Here is an 11,912-nt window from a genome sequence, read left to right as displayed (position 1 = left end):
GTGGTTCCTGACATCAAGTCTCTTTCGGAATAACCGTGCCTTCCTCTTAATTGCATCGGCATCATTGTGGCCATTAACACCTCACCGCTACAATAATCTACATCTTTGGAACCTGTCATTGCGCCGGTGTTACTCAGTTGCATCATCAAGCCAAAACATCCGGCGGCTGTGCAAACATACATATTGGAGATACACTTTCATTCTGCATATAGACACACATCCGACGTATAGCTCTGCGGCTGCAGTGCGTCCCATCCTCAATTTTGCACTCAGAAAGTACTCTCAGCACCATATTCTACGAAGGCATACGCCCCACCAACGTCTGATTTTCTTGCTGAAGACTCCTGAGCTGCTGCTGGGAAATCTGATTCTGCTTCCGAAGGCTTAGCACCAGCTGCTGCAGCTGCATGCAGCGGATCTGGGGTGTCAGGCACTCCGAAAGCTGGTGTGGCGTCTTGTTATCTTGGCGAAGCAAGGACATGATGATCGAGACCATGTAGTCAACGAGGAAGATGGCAGCCTGAACAATTTGTTCCTTGGACTCCGGTAGGCCCTTGGAAGGGTTCCAACCAGCTTGCTCCAGGAAGGAATCATGAATCCGGCTGTCCAGCTCACGGTGCAGCTGGCTGAGGTTCTTTCGTCGGTTTCCCTCTGCAATTCTGTGCCTTTCCCTTTGGTCGTCCAAGCCCGCTAGGGCCATGCTTGCCTTGCGCTTCCTCCCGCACTGCTGCTGCAACGGCGGCTTGCGGTTGATGTTTGTGGGGGCGATGAGATTAAGAAATTGAGGAGAGGAAAGATCTTGCGGCCACAAGAACGCCTCCTGAGACTCGTCGGGTTCTGGCAAGGAACTCTCCGCTGAGCTTGCTGATGATTCAATGGCCATAACACGCTCTTCAGCCCCCGACCATGTTGATCCAGCGAGGCAAGTGTGCTGGGTCCTTGAAGCGCTGGTGGCACTGGCGTTGGCACTAAACGGGTCTAAGGGTCCGCGGGGCAAGGGCTCCACGCTTGGGAGCGGGGGCAGGCGACGATCCTCGCTCATGCCTGCCATAAAAGGCCCGTAGGGCAGGGAGCGTTCACTGTAATAAGCGTGAAACGTCAGAATCTAGACGTTAGCACCTCTGGTGTGTACTACGCACCCCCCTCGAATCGAGGATGGATACCAATTGGATAAAACCGACCATTCCAACCCCTCTCTAGGCTACTGTGTTTCATATCCGAAACTGGGATATGCAGGTGATTTAGGTTGTCCAGGCCCTATGCCTTCTGCCTTGAGCGCTCACTCAGAATATATTTCCTGCGAACCCGTACCAGACCACATAAGCAAAAGAACCCTTCGTATGCAAGATACTCCACGAGATTGAACGCAACTGACAACTAACTTTCTTCCTTAGATATCCCTCACAGACGACTCCATCGCATTTCCCAAGGAGTATCGCCGTCTTTTGACAGCTATCGGACCCATCGCACCCCATCACACCTCGTCGCAACCATCGCACCATCTAGCACCCAACCTGGCACATTGCGAGCTTCTCTCACATTCGATCCTCAGACATTATGAGTCCACGTCGACGCTTCTCAGGGGTATTTAAACCCCAGATATCCTCTCGAGTCTGGAGACCTCAGTGAAAGGACCCCGATATAGATATAATGGCCGCAGAGCAAAAGATCATCCGCACACGCCACTCCAACAGTCTCAAGTTCGTTCGCCAGAAACAGGCTCGTCGAAGGAACAGTCTCCTCTGGAGGTCCTTCGAGTACTGTCGGGAATGCGATCCCGACGTCTTTATGATGATACGGCTTAAGCGCAACGGGCAGATTCTGTTCTTCAATTCCAGTGCGCAATGGCCTCTATCACGAGAGCAGCTTGTACGTGTTAGGCATTAACTAGCAGCCACTTGCTGACCGAGGGCAGGCCTCGCACTACCCAACGCCGCAAGAGATAACATGGCAGGAGATGGCTACCAAATACGCTGATGGGGAGGGAGTGTCCGCTGGTGAGCCAACGGCACAGCGACAACAGGGAGAAGGTTCCACGCAATGGGATGGCTACGGATTTGACTCTCGTACCGCGCAGCCTTCATGATTAAGATCTCTTGTTCGTTAATGAATGAGTCCTTGAGGTACTGGCACGAATAGAAAATTATACTTTCAGCAACCGCCCAGCGGTCGCCGCTGTTCATGTGTAGGCTATGCGTAGCGCCGGTTGAGTTTTCACGTCGTTCTCCCAGCTCCAGTGTCTGTTACTCACACCACACGCACCCGCTTGGAGTGACGTTCGTCAGGACCATACCGTAATCGTTTGAGTGCGCCTGGCCGTCTGTCCAGCGGTCGACAATCCAAGGTGCACAGATGAAAATCAATGATCAGAGCTCGCTGGAGCTCAGCATTCCACAAGATGTTTTCCGGGCGAAGATCATGGTGGACAACTCCGAAACGACGGATCTCCTTCACTGACCGAGAGATCGCACGCTGGATATTTTCATCCGGAGTGGTATGGGCCACGCTCTCGCCGCCCCAGCCCATCAGAAGCAGATGGCGGATCCGTCCCGCGCCGTGGAGAAAGTAGGTTAGGGCCAAGTTGATCGCCCCGAGAAAGATGGGAACGGCCGATCCTTGAGCACGCTGAAGGATCCGGTAGACGTCTGCTTCGCGCGAGACCACCCCCCAGAGTTTTGCTGTTGTTCCCTTCCCGGCAACAGTATATCCGAAGGTGGCACACGTAATCTTAAATGGCGCGCCGGAGGATCCACAAGGGCCGATGGGGGTGCAGTTATGGTCCAGATCGTGATCGAGCTGCGCCTTGAGTTTCTTCACCAAGTCCGCTGCGCTGATAGGATGGCGGTCCCCCCTTCTGCCGAGCGTATGTAGCTTTTTGTTGGGGCATTTAGGGTCGACCGCGCCGCCTCGCTGTAGCCCGAGAAGGCACTTCTGTGTGCAATATGGCGCATCATGGGAGCGAGATTGCCCGCTTCGGTTTGGTTCCCTTGGCGATCTGCACCCGATGCGGACCGTTGGGTTGGCGGGGACGATGTGACCTGGCTGAACCCTCGCTTCCGTCCTGCAGATGCGGTCGGGTCGGCCTCGGAATCCCAAGAAGGCTCGTGGTGATACGGACCGGGCAGTGGCGCGCAGCTAGCGGCCGCTCGGGTGGTCACTCGAGGGCGGCTAGGGATAGGAGACGAGGATGTGAGGTACTCAGAGGTTGACGGCTCAGGACTAGCAGAGGTAGCATCGTCCAGGTCCAGCTCCTGTGGTAATTCCACTACCACGATCTGAGCGCGATCGCTATCATAATTCGTTTGCCATATCGGTAATGTAGGTTTGACAGCATTCCGCCACGCCTGGTCACGAAGGGGAGCTCGAAAACTCATCAAACAGAGGCACAGGGCCCTCTCAATTCGAGTCCTGGGAGTTCCTCGATTTCTCCGGCTCCTCCGCCGGAACCCGATCAGGTTGGACCACTTCCCGCCAAAAATCCATCGGTCGGAGTCCCAACCGTAGGTTCGCAGCGGAGAGTTTGTGGGTGGGTTTGTACTCGACCGTGGTGAGCAAGGTACGTCGGTTACCGTCCGCATGATAGACGCAAAATTGAACCGGCCTCGAAGGCCTCGTGGTCGATGGTTGGCTAGCATCGACTTCTTCATCTTCGTCCAGAGCATTGGGGTGGTTATCGAACCATAACCCATTGCCTAACCAGAACTCCTCGCGAGCCTCTGCTATTTTGCATAACTCAGCGACGATATCGTGCACGTGGTCTTCAACGGCGAGTCGTTCGTAGGTCTCGAGGTCCTGTTCGCTGCTAATCGGTCGGCGTGCAAATCGTCGGCCGTGGTCTTCCAACGCCACCAGTGACGTAAATAACTGCCGTGCATCCTCTTCGGTCGGTTGCAAGTAGCGGCAGACAGATGCGTAAATCTCCCGCTGTTTATCCTCACAGTCAGTCCATGGAAGCAGTCGTATGGGACAGTGTTTTCCGATAGGGGCAGGAATTTTGCCGGTCGTGGAGCGAGATAGTGTTTGCGCTCGGAGTGGCCTCCAAAGGAGATCATGGCAATGTCGGATGAACTCTGAGAAAGTCGTGGGTCGGTTGCGCTCTCTTTCTTGCCTTGCCTGCTCCTCTGCCGGCCGTCTCAGCGCGGCTTCCTGCTTCCGTTCCTCCTCTGCTTTGAGAAAAAGCGCCTTATAGTCTGGAGAGTTGTTTCCACTCATCTTTATCGTGAATAAGGGAAGAGGCGGATGGGAAACCCCATGGCGCTGTTGTTGGTCAGGCTCCCCTGTCATCGAATGTCAGCCAGGGGGTTGCTCGGTGAAAGTATTTTCCGCGCACATGTAGATATAGATGGAGAGTTTCCTGCTCATAAGAGGTGGGGCGGTTCCCGCATAACCATCGATCCGTGATAGGCTGGGACGACGAATGAAATCACCTGACCCAACCTGTGCCTTTCTACTTACCATGTAACTCCTGCGGCCCATAACGTTCCAAGGTTTTGACTCAGAGATGCCTCCTCCCACGAGAGTTAGGAAGGAAAAGACGAGGTTTCCTTTCGGTTGTCGTATCAATCATCTCCAGTGATTTCTGACAATCCAGGGGTCCTATATTATCTAACCGTAGAGTTGAAGAGCACCGAGACGGTCGCCAACGTTATCTGGCCTTATCAGGTGCAGCCGTCAGTCTAACCCTTGTCAGCTGTTCAACCAAAGTGACCCCATATCATTTCGAGATCGATGTAACTGACTGTTACTACCCATCAGACAAGCCGGAACCTACTGGGCTGACTGCCTTTGCATGTCTGGGCGCCGTCAGAGCGATGTACTGGACTATCACAACCGCACTCAAGCTTTGTCTGATTCAATGCAACTGCAGGGCCAATATAGACTTCTCGTGAAGTGTCGTCTGCCGGCAAGGACAAAGTTTTGGGACCGTTTCATCTTTTCTTGCTAGTAGAGACGAGTCGATCGCTCCAACAGGCGGAGGTTAAGATCAGCCCGTAAGCACGCACTTTTAAAGCTACCTGCCAAAGCGAGGAAGAGAGTTTGACGGGGTGATCTGGGTCTCTCCATGCAGAGACCATAAGCATTCTGTAGACCTCGCCAAATCGCGGGTTGGGTTCCGACCCCCAACCCAAAACCCGCCAAGAGAAATAAATGACAGTAATATATACGCAAATCACATAGAAATCCTTACAAAAGATCCAATATTTCAAATGTATTCATGTATATATGAGGTTGTGGGTTCTTGGCAGGTTTCCGGGTAAACCCAAGGGCACCCAAAAAAGCAATATAGCGAGGTCTAGTATTCTGGGTAGCCTTGAAGCCAGGAGGACCACGGAGTAGGCCCATCGACTTCTCAGAACCTCCATCGGAGGACCCACAGTAACATAAGAGGCGGGACAGGGGTTCGAGGAAAAGAAGCGTTGCGCTCGGCGATCAATGCAGTTGCAGTTGTATTTTCTACCTATTCTACCGTACACGAGATGCAGGATCGGAATTGTCACGATTATTTATGTTGACTGAAGATGGTAGGTTCATACTCCATGAGTGCGCAGAGACGTTGCCGCCCTGCAAACTGAGTTCAAGTAGCCAAGGTATGTCCGGGATTTGCACTAGCCTCTCGATAGTTCCTTGTATCCCATGCTTTGTATTTCGTGCGTGGTGGTAGTTAATCACAGTAATCCAGGGTATCCATAGAATCGGTCACATGTCGGCTGACGGGGTGGCGGTGAAGACCGTAACGTATACCACGATCGCGCGGCCCTCACTGTCGAGCGGTCCATCGAATAATGCCATACAAAAGGCGCTCTTTTTTGAACTAGAATATTTCAACCACTAGAAGAGTTTAAGACTTCATAATGAATTTACAGATTACAAACATAATACGATTGATTTTAATACTTTTCTCCATAGATTTCCTCGCTGCTTACAATAGCTGGTAATACATAATACATGTTTTACATGTATTTTAATATATTCGATATATTCAATATAGAGGTGTTTATAATATTTAGGAGTATATTCCGTGCCTGAATAATGAGGCAGCCAAGCAAGACCTGGGCAACTCCGGAATATGGGAACCCGGGAGCCCGGTGGCTCGCAAACGGGGCAAATCATCCGACAAGACTACCGATCTAGCTCTCGTGGTGAGTTTTGTTGTAACTAGTGTAAGTAGGGTTGAGTTGTATTCGGCTGACGCAGAAATTCCTGCTTGCGCTTGCTGATGCTAGCTGGTCAGTTTATTACACACAAAATGCCCGTCATTCAGACGGCTTCTCACCGCGCATCAAAACCCGGATTCTTAATCCTGCATTGACTTTGGCGCAGCCTGATTCGGCGCCATGCTGAGGAATCGACAAGGCTGGGTGTGACATGCGTCTTCAAGTATATGATGATCGCCTTCTGAGGTCCCTGGTCGCGGTCGATGGGAGATCCAGTGGGGGGTTGGGTAAACTGCCGACCAGGGGTAGGGTATTGAGATGGGTGGAAAAAGAGGGGGTAAAAATAAGGGGGCAGGAAGGGAGATGAGTTAAAGAGGCACCGAACGATGAAAATAGGGTTACTGTAAAGGATAGCGAGAGACTACCGGTAAAAAATGATGAAAAAATCACCGGCTAAGCACGGTCAAGTAATTTGCGATACCGTCTTCTCCGGGCGATCTGTGCGGGTATTAATCTGTTCGAAGATGTGAGATTGCCCGGGCAGGAGCGCGTCATTTGGTCTCCCTCTGGTCGGCCCCTCTAGTCTAGTTGATCGTTGTGGCCTTGGGTCAGCAACATTTGCTGGGGTTGGCTCGGCAAGGCTCGGATCTAGTCCTTTTCGGGAAGTTATTTCAGGGGTTCAACTTGATGTCCGCCTGGGGAATCCGAATGAGCACCGAGGGAATATTTATGTCCTCGGGTTTCGATCTCTGGGCTTAGGGCATGAAGCAGAGAGGCAAACATTTGGATATACTGGAGATTGTATATGATATTACCCTAGATTACTACAAAATTAAGCCTTGTCGCTCGTGATTCATATTTATGCCTATCAATAATTTTCTGTACATGAACAGTCAGATATATATAAACGGGATATATACAAGCACTATCAACTCGAGAGCATTGAGTGAAACTGACTCTTTGACCAGCCAGGAGACATGAACGTATTAACAGACCCGCCAATATTGGTCAAAATAAAGTTACTCCATGAGCTGAGCTAATGATGTAGTAGAGGGGAGAAATGGATTGCAGCATAAAAACTCGAAGAGCAGAGGCGCAGTGCTCGCGTACCAAGAAGCCCTGATGCTTAATTTCTGCTGCTCTCTGTGCTTAATCGCAATTGTACAGACCACATATAATGACATTTCGCGACTTAGCGTCCTCGGCCAGCAGATCACCCTGCACTATAGGGCAGCGTGAAGGGGGTCTCACAGTAGGATGATAAGCGATCTGCAGGGACCTCACCGCAGACGGATAAAGGTTTTTGTCTCATCCAACAGCCAATAAGAAGGGCACCATGCGCGGCACGATGCCCCACCACTTAGGACATCATCGCGGAGAGCTAATTTGCGGCCGCATGTCTTGATTCGACTTGGGTTACTGCCTCGTGCGACCGGAGACGTGGTATGTTAAACGCCACAACAGATCAATTTTGGAGGGTACATTCAACGACCGCGACAGCATTCCATTGTTTTTCTCGTCCCCTGCACCAAAGAAGGTCGTCAATACACCGGACTGCTTCGCCCGTCGCACGGGGCATGCTCTTACCGGGGTGATCCCGCGGACCTTTACGAACCCAATGCGCCTCAAACCCGCGACGGTGCGCACATTTAGCTGGGGACTGGACGGTTGATTTCGGACCATGAGTCGACCGTGCGGTCTGACCGTGATTCTGCGGGCGGGCAACGCGTGTAGAGGCCGGTGGCCTCATCATTCGCATCCTTAGAGGGGTTGGGTCGTCTGAACGATGCTCGGAAGGGGTGGGGGTGCTGATCGAGATAGGACTAGACCAAATTTTGCGTCGGCCACGGCCCTGTCTCCTGGGGATCTGACGTCTGAGCCGCGATGGCGTCTTGCACATCGGGCGGCGGTGCCGTCGTATGTCTTTCTCCAGAAGCCGGTACAGTATTTGGTCCGCAGAGATTCTTTCGTTCTGGGTTTGCGCTCGATCGAATATTTCCGAGCCCTCTCCGGCCACGTTAAATGGAGATGGCGCGCTACCCATGATGGATAGTCCTGTTCCTCGCCGGGAGTCCAGGCCCGGTAGTGTCTCTTGGCCATGGGGAGCGAGAGTGAAATCGCAAAACGTGGTGTAAGTGGGGGAACTGCGCATGCAGAGACCGGCACAAATGGCAAGTTCCAGATACAGTACGTGTATTGCCTGCCATGCGGAAGACGTCCAGCATTGCGGGGCTACAAGGAAGAGGAGGGGAGACCAGGAAACACTTAAATGTGGAGGATTCGTTGCCCTGGGGTTGCTCCCTGGTAAATTCCATCGCACTGATGCAACAATCCCCCGTAACTTAACCACGTCGCTCACCGGTCAACATGCCCCGTTGCCCAGGGTTGTATGAGGTCCACAGGTCAATGCTACTTTGTGCGATAGTGTCAATGAGGGAAGGGAGCCTTGAACCACGGGCCAGGTGGGTCAGTTTCAGAGACCACAGACTAGACGAACTCTGGTATAGATCAGAGCGAATAAGGTTAACTTAGACATTTGACCGTTCTGGGCGAGCAAATACCCCATGGCGCTTGGACCCGCAGCAAAGCAGGTTGTCGCAGACCTCAACCATTACTGTGTCTCACTTGGGCAACCATAGTGACCCCGGGTCATGTGGCCAAAATAACCAGAGGGCGGTTATCCCTAACTTGCTTTGGCTAATCGCGTTGCTTAGAACCCACCTGCCATTGCCATGGCGCTCACTCCCTCTTGTCAGGCTTGCTCGCAGGCATTTAAATTTCTCCAGCTAATTCTTCCTTCAGCACGGTACATGCGCAATTGTGTCTCTACGAGTTCCGTTGTCACCGGGAAATGCCAAAGTCAGAACCGCGGGCGGGCATCCGCGCAAGCACCCGGAAGACCCCGAGTCGCAGTACCGCTTCCGACCCACGATGCTTCCAAAGACCGGAGCTCGTAACGAGTTCTCCCCAGCAGCCTCTGCGGTCCCGTCGACGCCCATCCACGGTAAGCCTTCACGTACGGTTGCTGGTCCCGGATCGTTCCGCTGACTCCACGCACCCACCAGCTGGCACAGGTACCTGGCTCTGGTTCTCGAGACCCTCCTTCTGCCCCATCGTTGGAGAACCACGAGGCATGTTTTGCTACAGTCGAAACCCTGGAGCGGGAAATTGAAGCGTTGGAGAAAGACAAGGAGACCCTATCGGAGCGCCTTCGAGGCGTCGAGAGTGAGAAGCAGAAACTGGTGAACGAACAGCATCGGTGGAGACAACAGCTTTCCGAGCGGCAGGAAACTCAACAATTGGTGCTTGAAATGCAGCATACCGTCACGGATTGGCACCAGCGACTTTGGAGCCCTGCTGGTTTACCGGAAAATGCGGATCCTGCCGCCTTGAGAACTGCTCTACCAGCAACGACAGCGGCGCCGGATATGTGGACTACACAGGAGGACGGAGGGGGTGCATTTGACAACGATCATGACATTGCAACCGGCTCCGGAGACTTTACGCAGCTTCTTCAATTCTAGTTTCTCTACCGTAGTAATTGATATTCTTTCTGGGGCGAATGCGCACACATATACCGATCAATAATGACGGTGCCAATCGTGTCAAGTAGTGCGCATTGACGCTCGCTGGAAGCGGCTTAGGAACGTCTGAAATACAGGTTTGCCTCCTGGGTCTGCAGATGGACTGGGTGATGCTAGGGTGGGTAAATTGTCTCCTGTATAGCAGACAGGCCGGTTCCACGGACAAACAATTGCGCTCGGCAGCAGCACTCGACACCCAATTGACGTTCTTGTCCGCCTACCAGCAAACGGAGCATGAGCAAGTTTTCACACGGTCGGGTTCAGGAAAAGAAAGTCGTGATTTAACCAACGAACGGCTAATGTCCGAGCCCGAAATATGAGGGTCCCGGGAGGTGTCAGTGAAGGAAGACTCACGCTAGTCCGTCTTCTGCATACACCTAATCCAAACCTCACACATCCCCCCGAGTATATATAATTGTGCTGGTTCGATAATTGTGCTGGTTCGGGATCGGTACTCCACAATTTCGTCTGCACAAGCGGCCAGTTTAACTTTAATTTCAATCTCCAACGGAGCCATGCCGCTGTCTGCAATATGGACGAGAAGAGCAGCAAACGATGCAGCATCGAGCATCTACAGTCGAGAACCCGAAGTCGCCCTAGTTCCCCCGCTCTCCATCCTGCGCAAGGGGAGGAGGCCAACCGACTCTCCTGCAAGGCATGATCTCCCGGAAATCAATCTGATCGACCATCAAATTGCGCTGGCCCGGGGAACAACCATGGCCCTGGAGACGACCCGTTTGCGGCTTCGAAATGCCAAAAAGAACGGTCCACGTTCGTTGCGAGACACCTTGGAAGAGAAGTGGCGACGATGGAAGCGCCAGGAAGATGAGAACCAATTCTTCCGCACATGCCTCAAAATCTTCGACGACCTCGCGGCCATGGCAGTCGAGGTGTCCGACGATCTGATCCTGCAGCATGAAATTGAACCCGAAGTCAGTCCGGTGGGAAACCGACGCAATCTCCTTGGGATGCGCAAGCTGCAAGAGGCCCTGTCCGACTCGCACGGGAAGGAAGCTCGAGCCAGGGAAGAATGGGACCATCGCTTGAACCTGCCCCATATCCGTGCCCCACTACCACAGTGGATATGATGCCTTGTCGTAACTATTGGTTTCCTGTGCGCAGGCGTTCTACATGGCTCTTTGTGTTATATATCCATCTTGTCCCATCATAAGCTTCGACCTTCGCTGGAATGTGCTTGGGTCTTATTCTCAAATAGTCTCCGCCGAGCATGACTCCAAAGGCATCCAAATCGTTTCCCTGACCCTGCTTGCTATCTTACTCAATCTGCAACCTCTAGACGTGAATCTGTCAACGGCCAGTCTGCTTCACTGACACTGACTGTTTCGTATGAGATGTATAAGGTGTACGGGGAATATTTTTTGGAAGGAACGCAGGCGGTTACGACGGCGGGCCAGTAAGGAGCACGTATGGTTTTTGCAGCAGGTTCATCAAATATATTTGGGTATTAGCGTCCATAGCCTCAGATGCGAGGATCCCATGTATAGTTATTTTCGTTCCTTCTGTTTAGTGCAATAGAAGTGAAGTACCATTTGTGTAATTAGCAATGGCTTCCTCGGTAGGAGGGTAGGGAGAGCATGCTCGCGGCTAAGACAATAGCACCTCATTCTCCTGCGGATGACTGGCTCACAGCGACCACATGACAAGGCATAGCCCAGGGGTCGTAAGAGCAACAGATACCCCCGGAAAACGGCCCAAGCTCCCGGGAACTGTTTGTGTGCCCCTGGGGGCCAGCATGTTGCTCTTGAGAGCAACTCCGCTCCCATGATTTCTGCCGTCAGTCACAGAAATAGGCACCATTTCCTTTCTTTTTGAGCATACTGAGATCATCTTGGCTGCTACCTAGCCGACTGTACAGCAGGCTCATTGGATAGGAACAAGATGCGGACTTCTATAATTCATTATGAGGGTTTATTGATATGCCTAGCATTCTTCATGCGTGATTCTATCATACTACGTCGCTGCTGCGTGATTTGAGCCTGCCATCAGACCAGGGCTATATAAAGTGAGTGGCAAGCCACTCATTGAGAACACTTAAAAACCCAGACCAGGGTCTTTGGGGCGTGTGCTAGTCTTCTCACGAGTCATAACGTTTTTTGCATCTGTGCACAGACCAACCAAGCCATTTTCCACTCATGGACGAGCAGCGGCCACT

At 52.4% G+C, this 11,912-nt stretch overlaps 9 protein-coding genes across 9 annotated transcripts; 4 read left to right on the top strand and 5 right to left on the bottom strand.

Moving 5' to 3' along the window:
- Positions 1 to 199: 199 nt before the first annotated feature.
- Positions 200 to 792, bottom strand: BDQ94DRAFT_155737 (uncharacterized protein). Its single transcript, XM_026768525.1, has one exon. The coding sequence runs from the start codon at positions 698 to 700 to the stop codon at positions 296 to 298; it is 405 nt and encodes a 134-aa protein (XP_026619353.1). The 5' UTR covers positions 701 to 792; the 3' UTR covers positions 200 to 295.
- An 858-nt stretch (positions 793 to 1,650) lies between these two features.
- On the top strand, positions 1,651 to 2,086 carry BDQ94DRAFT_176464 (uncharacterized protein; the record flags this gene model as incomplete). Its single annotated transcript, XM_026772694.1, has 2 exons — positions 1,651 to 1,869; positions 1,916 to 2,086. The coding sequence occupies 2 exons, from the start codon at positions 1,651 to 1,653 to the stop codon at positions 2,084 to 2,086; spliced, it is 390 nt and encodes a 129-aa protein (XP_026619352.1).
- On the bottom strand, positions 2,068 to 4,249 carry BDQ94DRAFT_178272 (uncharacterized protein). Its single transcript, XM_026773092.1, has 4 exons — positions 3,754 to 4,249; positions 3,448 to 3,714; positions 3,039 to 3,275; positions 2,068 to 2,910 (listed from the first exon to the last, which is right to left on the bottom strand). The coding sequence occupies exons 1-4, from the start codon at positions 4,210 to 4,212 to the stop codon at positions 2,248 to 2,250; spliced, it is 1,626 nt and encodes a 541-aa protein (XP_026619351.1). The 5' UTR covers positions 4,213 to 4,249; the 3' UTR covers positions 2,068 to 2,247.
- A 139-nt stretch (positions 4,250 to 4,388) lies between these two features.
- BDQ94DRAFT_155733 (uncharacterized protein) lies at positions 4,389 to 5,254 on the top strand. Its single transcript, XM_026768524.1, has one exon. The coding sequence runs from the start codon at positions 4,790 to 4,792 to the stop codon at positions 4,943 to 4,945; it is 156 nt and encodes a 51-aa protein (XP_026619350.1). The 5' UTR covers positions 4,389 to 4,789; the 3' UTR covers positions 4,946 to 5,254.
- Positions 5,255 to 6,081: 827 nt separating this feature from the next.
- Positions 6,082 to 6,817, bottom strand: BDQ94DRAFT_155730 (uncharacterized protein). The gene is made up of 2 exons (XM_026768523.1): positions 6,275 to 6,817; positions 6,082 to 6,214 (listed from the first exon to the last, which is right to left on the bottom strand). The coding sequence occupies exons 1-2, from the start codon at positions 6,366 to 6,368 to the stop codon at positions 6,129 to 6,131; spliced, it is 180 nt and encodes a 59-aa protein (XP_026619349.1). The 5' UTR covers positions 6,369 to 6,817; the 3' UTR covers positions 6,082 to 6,128.
- On the bottom strand, positions 6,262 to 6,932 carry BDQ94DRAFT_155729 (uncharacterized protein). Its single transcript, XM_026768521.1, has 2 exons — positions 6,617 to 6,932; positions 6,262 to 6,556 (listed from the first exon to the last, which is right to left on the bottom strand). The coding sequence occupies exons 1-2, from the start codon at positions 6,708 to 6,710 to the stop codon at positions 6,375 to 6,377; spliced, it is 276 nt and encodes a 91-aa protein (XP_026619348.1). The 5' UTR covers positions 6,711 to 6,932; the 3' UTR covers positions 6,262 to 6,374.
- A 688-nt stretch (positions 6,933 to 7,620) lies between these two features.
- BDQ94DRAFT_164578 (uncharacterized protein) lies at positions 7,621 to 8,889 on the bottom strand (the record flags this gene model as incomplete). The annotated part of the gene is made up of 6 exons (XM_026770055.1): positions 7,621 to 7,978; positions 8,099 to 8,474; positions 8,523 to 8,600; positions 8,637 to 8,682; positions 8,717 to 8,758; positions 8,881 to 8,889. The coding sequence occupies 6 exons, from the start codon at positions 8,887 to 8,889 to the stop codon at positions 7,621 to 7,623; spliced, it is 909 nt and encodes a 302-aa protein (XP_026619347.1).
- A 27-nt stretch (positions 8,890 to 8,916) lies between these two features.
- Positions 8,917 to 9,849, top strand: BDQ94DRAFT_155725 (cell division protein ZapB). The gene is made up of 2 exons (XM_026768520.1): positions 8,917 to 9,159; positions 9,221 to 9,849. The coding sequence occupies exons 1-2, from the start codon at positions 9,007 to 9,009 to the stop codon at positions 9,677 to 9,679; spliced, it is 612 nt and encodes a 203-aa protein (XP_026619346.1). The 5' UTR covers positions 8,917 to 9,006; the 3' UTR covers positions 9,680 to 9,849.
- A 405-nt stretch (positions 9,850 to 10,254) lies between these two features.
- Positions 10,255 to 10,827, top strand: BDQ94DRAFT_164576 (uncharacterized protein; the record flags this gene model as incomplete). Its single annotated transcript, XM_026770054.1, has 1 exon — positions 10,255 to 10,827. The coding sequence occupies one exon, from the start codon at positions 10,255 to 10,257 to the stop codon at positions 10,825 to 10,827; it is 573 nt and encodes a 190-aa protein (XP_026619345.1).
- Positions 10,828 to 11,912: the final 1,085 nt, after the last annotated feature.

The sequence above is a fragment of the Aspergillus welwitschiae genome (genome assembly GCF_003344945.1).
Source record: "Aspergillus welwitschiae strain CBS 139.54b unplaced genomic scaffold BDQ94scaffold_138, whole genome shotgun sequence".
Lineage (NCBI taxonomy): Eukaryota > Fungi > Ascomycota > Eurotiomycetes > Eurotiales > Aspergillaceae > Aspergillus > Aspergillus welwitschiae.
This window is presented reverse-complemented; position numbering and strand designations above follow the sequence as displayed.

What these genes read in the sequence shown, in the direction of transcription:
- BDQ94DRAFT_178272 (XM_026773092.1), bottom strand. Translation starts at nt 4,212, where the DNA reads ATGAGTGGAAACAACTCTCCAGACTATAAGGCGCTTTTTCTCAAAGCA. An exon ending in AAGTGGTCCAACCTGATCGG is followed by an intron (nt 3,276 to 3,447) that starts GTTCCGGCGGAG and finishes GATCGCGCTCAG; the next exon opens with ATCGTGGTAGTGGAATTACC. An exon ending in GGAAGCGAGGGTTCAGCCAG is followed by an intron (nt 2,911 to 3,038) that starts GTCACATCGTCC and finishes CTCGGGCTACAG; the next exon opens with CGAGGCGGCGCGGTCGACCC.
- BDQ94DRAFT_155729 (XM_026768521.1), bottom strand. Translation starts at nt 6,710, where the DNA reads ATGACGCGCTCCTGCCCGGGCAATCTCACATCTTCGAACAGATTAATA. An exon ending in GTATCGCAAATTACTTGACC is followed by an intron (nt 6,557 to 6,616) that starts GTGCTTAGCCGG and finishes TATCCTTTACAG; the next exon opens with TAACCCTATTTTCATCGTTC.
- BDQ94DRAFT_155733 (XM_026768524.1), top strand. Translation starts at nt 4,790, where the DNA reads ATGTCTGGGCGCCGTCAGAGCGATGTACTGGACTATCACAACCGCACT.
- BDQ94DRAFT_155725 (XM_026768520.1), top strand. Translation starts at nt 9,007, where the DNA reads ATGCCAAAGTCAGAACCGCGGGCGGGCATCCGCGCAAGCACCCGGAAG. An exon ending in CCCGTCGACGCCCATCCACG is followed by an intron (nt 9,160 to 9,220) that starts GTAAGCCTTCAC and finishes CGCACCCACCAG; the next exon opens with CTGGCACAGGTACCTGGCTC.
- BDQ94DRAFT_155730 (XM_026768523.1), bottom strand. Translation starts at nt 6,368, where the DNA reads ATGTCACACCCAGCCTTGTCGATTCCTCAGCATGGCGCCGAATCAGGC. An exon ending in AATCCGGGTTTTGATGCGCG is followed by an intron (nt 6,215 to 6,274) that starts GTGAGAAGCCGT and finishes AGCTAGCATCAG; the next exon opens with CAAGCGCAAGCAGGAATTTC.
- BDQ94DRAFT_155737 (XM_026768525.1), bottom strand. Translation starts at nt 700, where the DNA reads ATGGCCCTAGCGGGCTTGGACGACCAAAGGGAAAGGCACAGAATTGCA.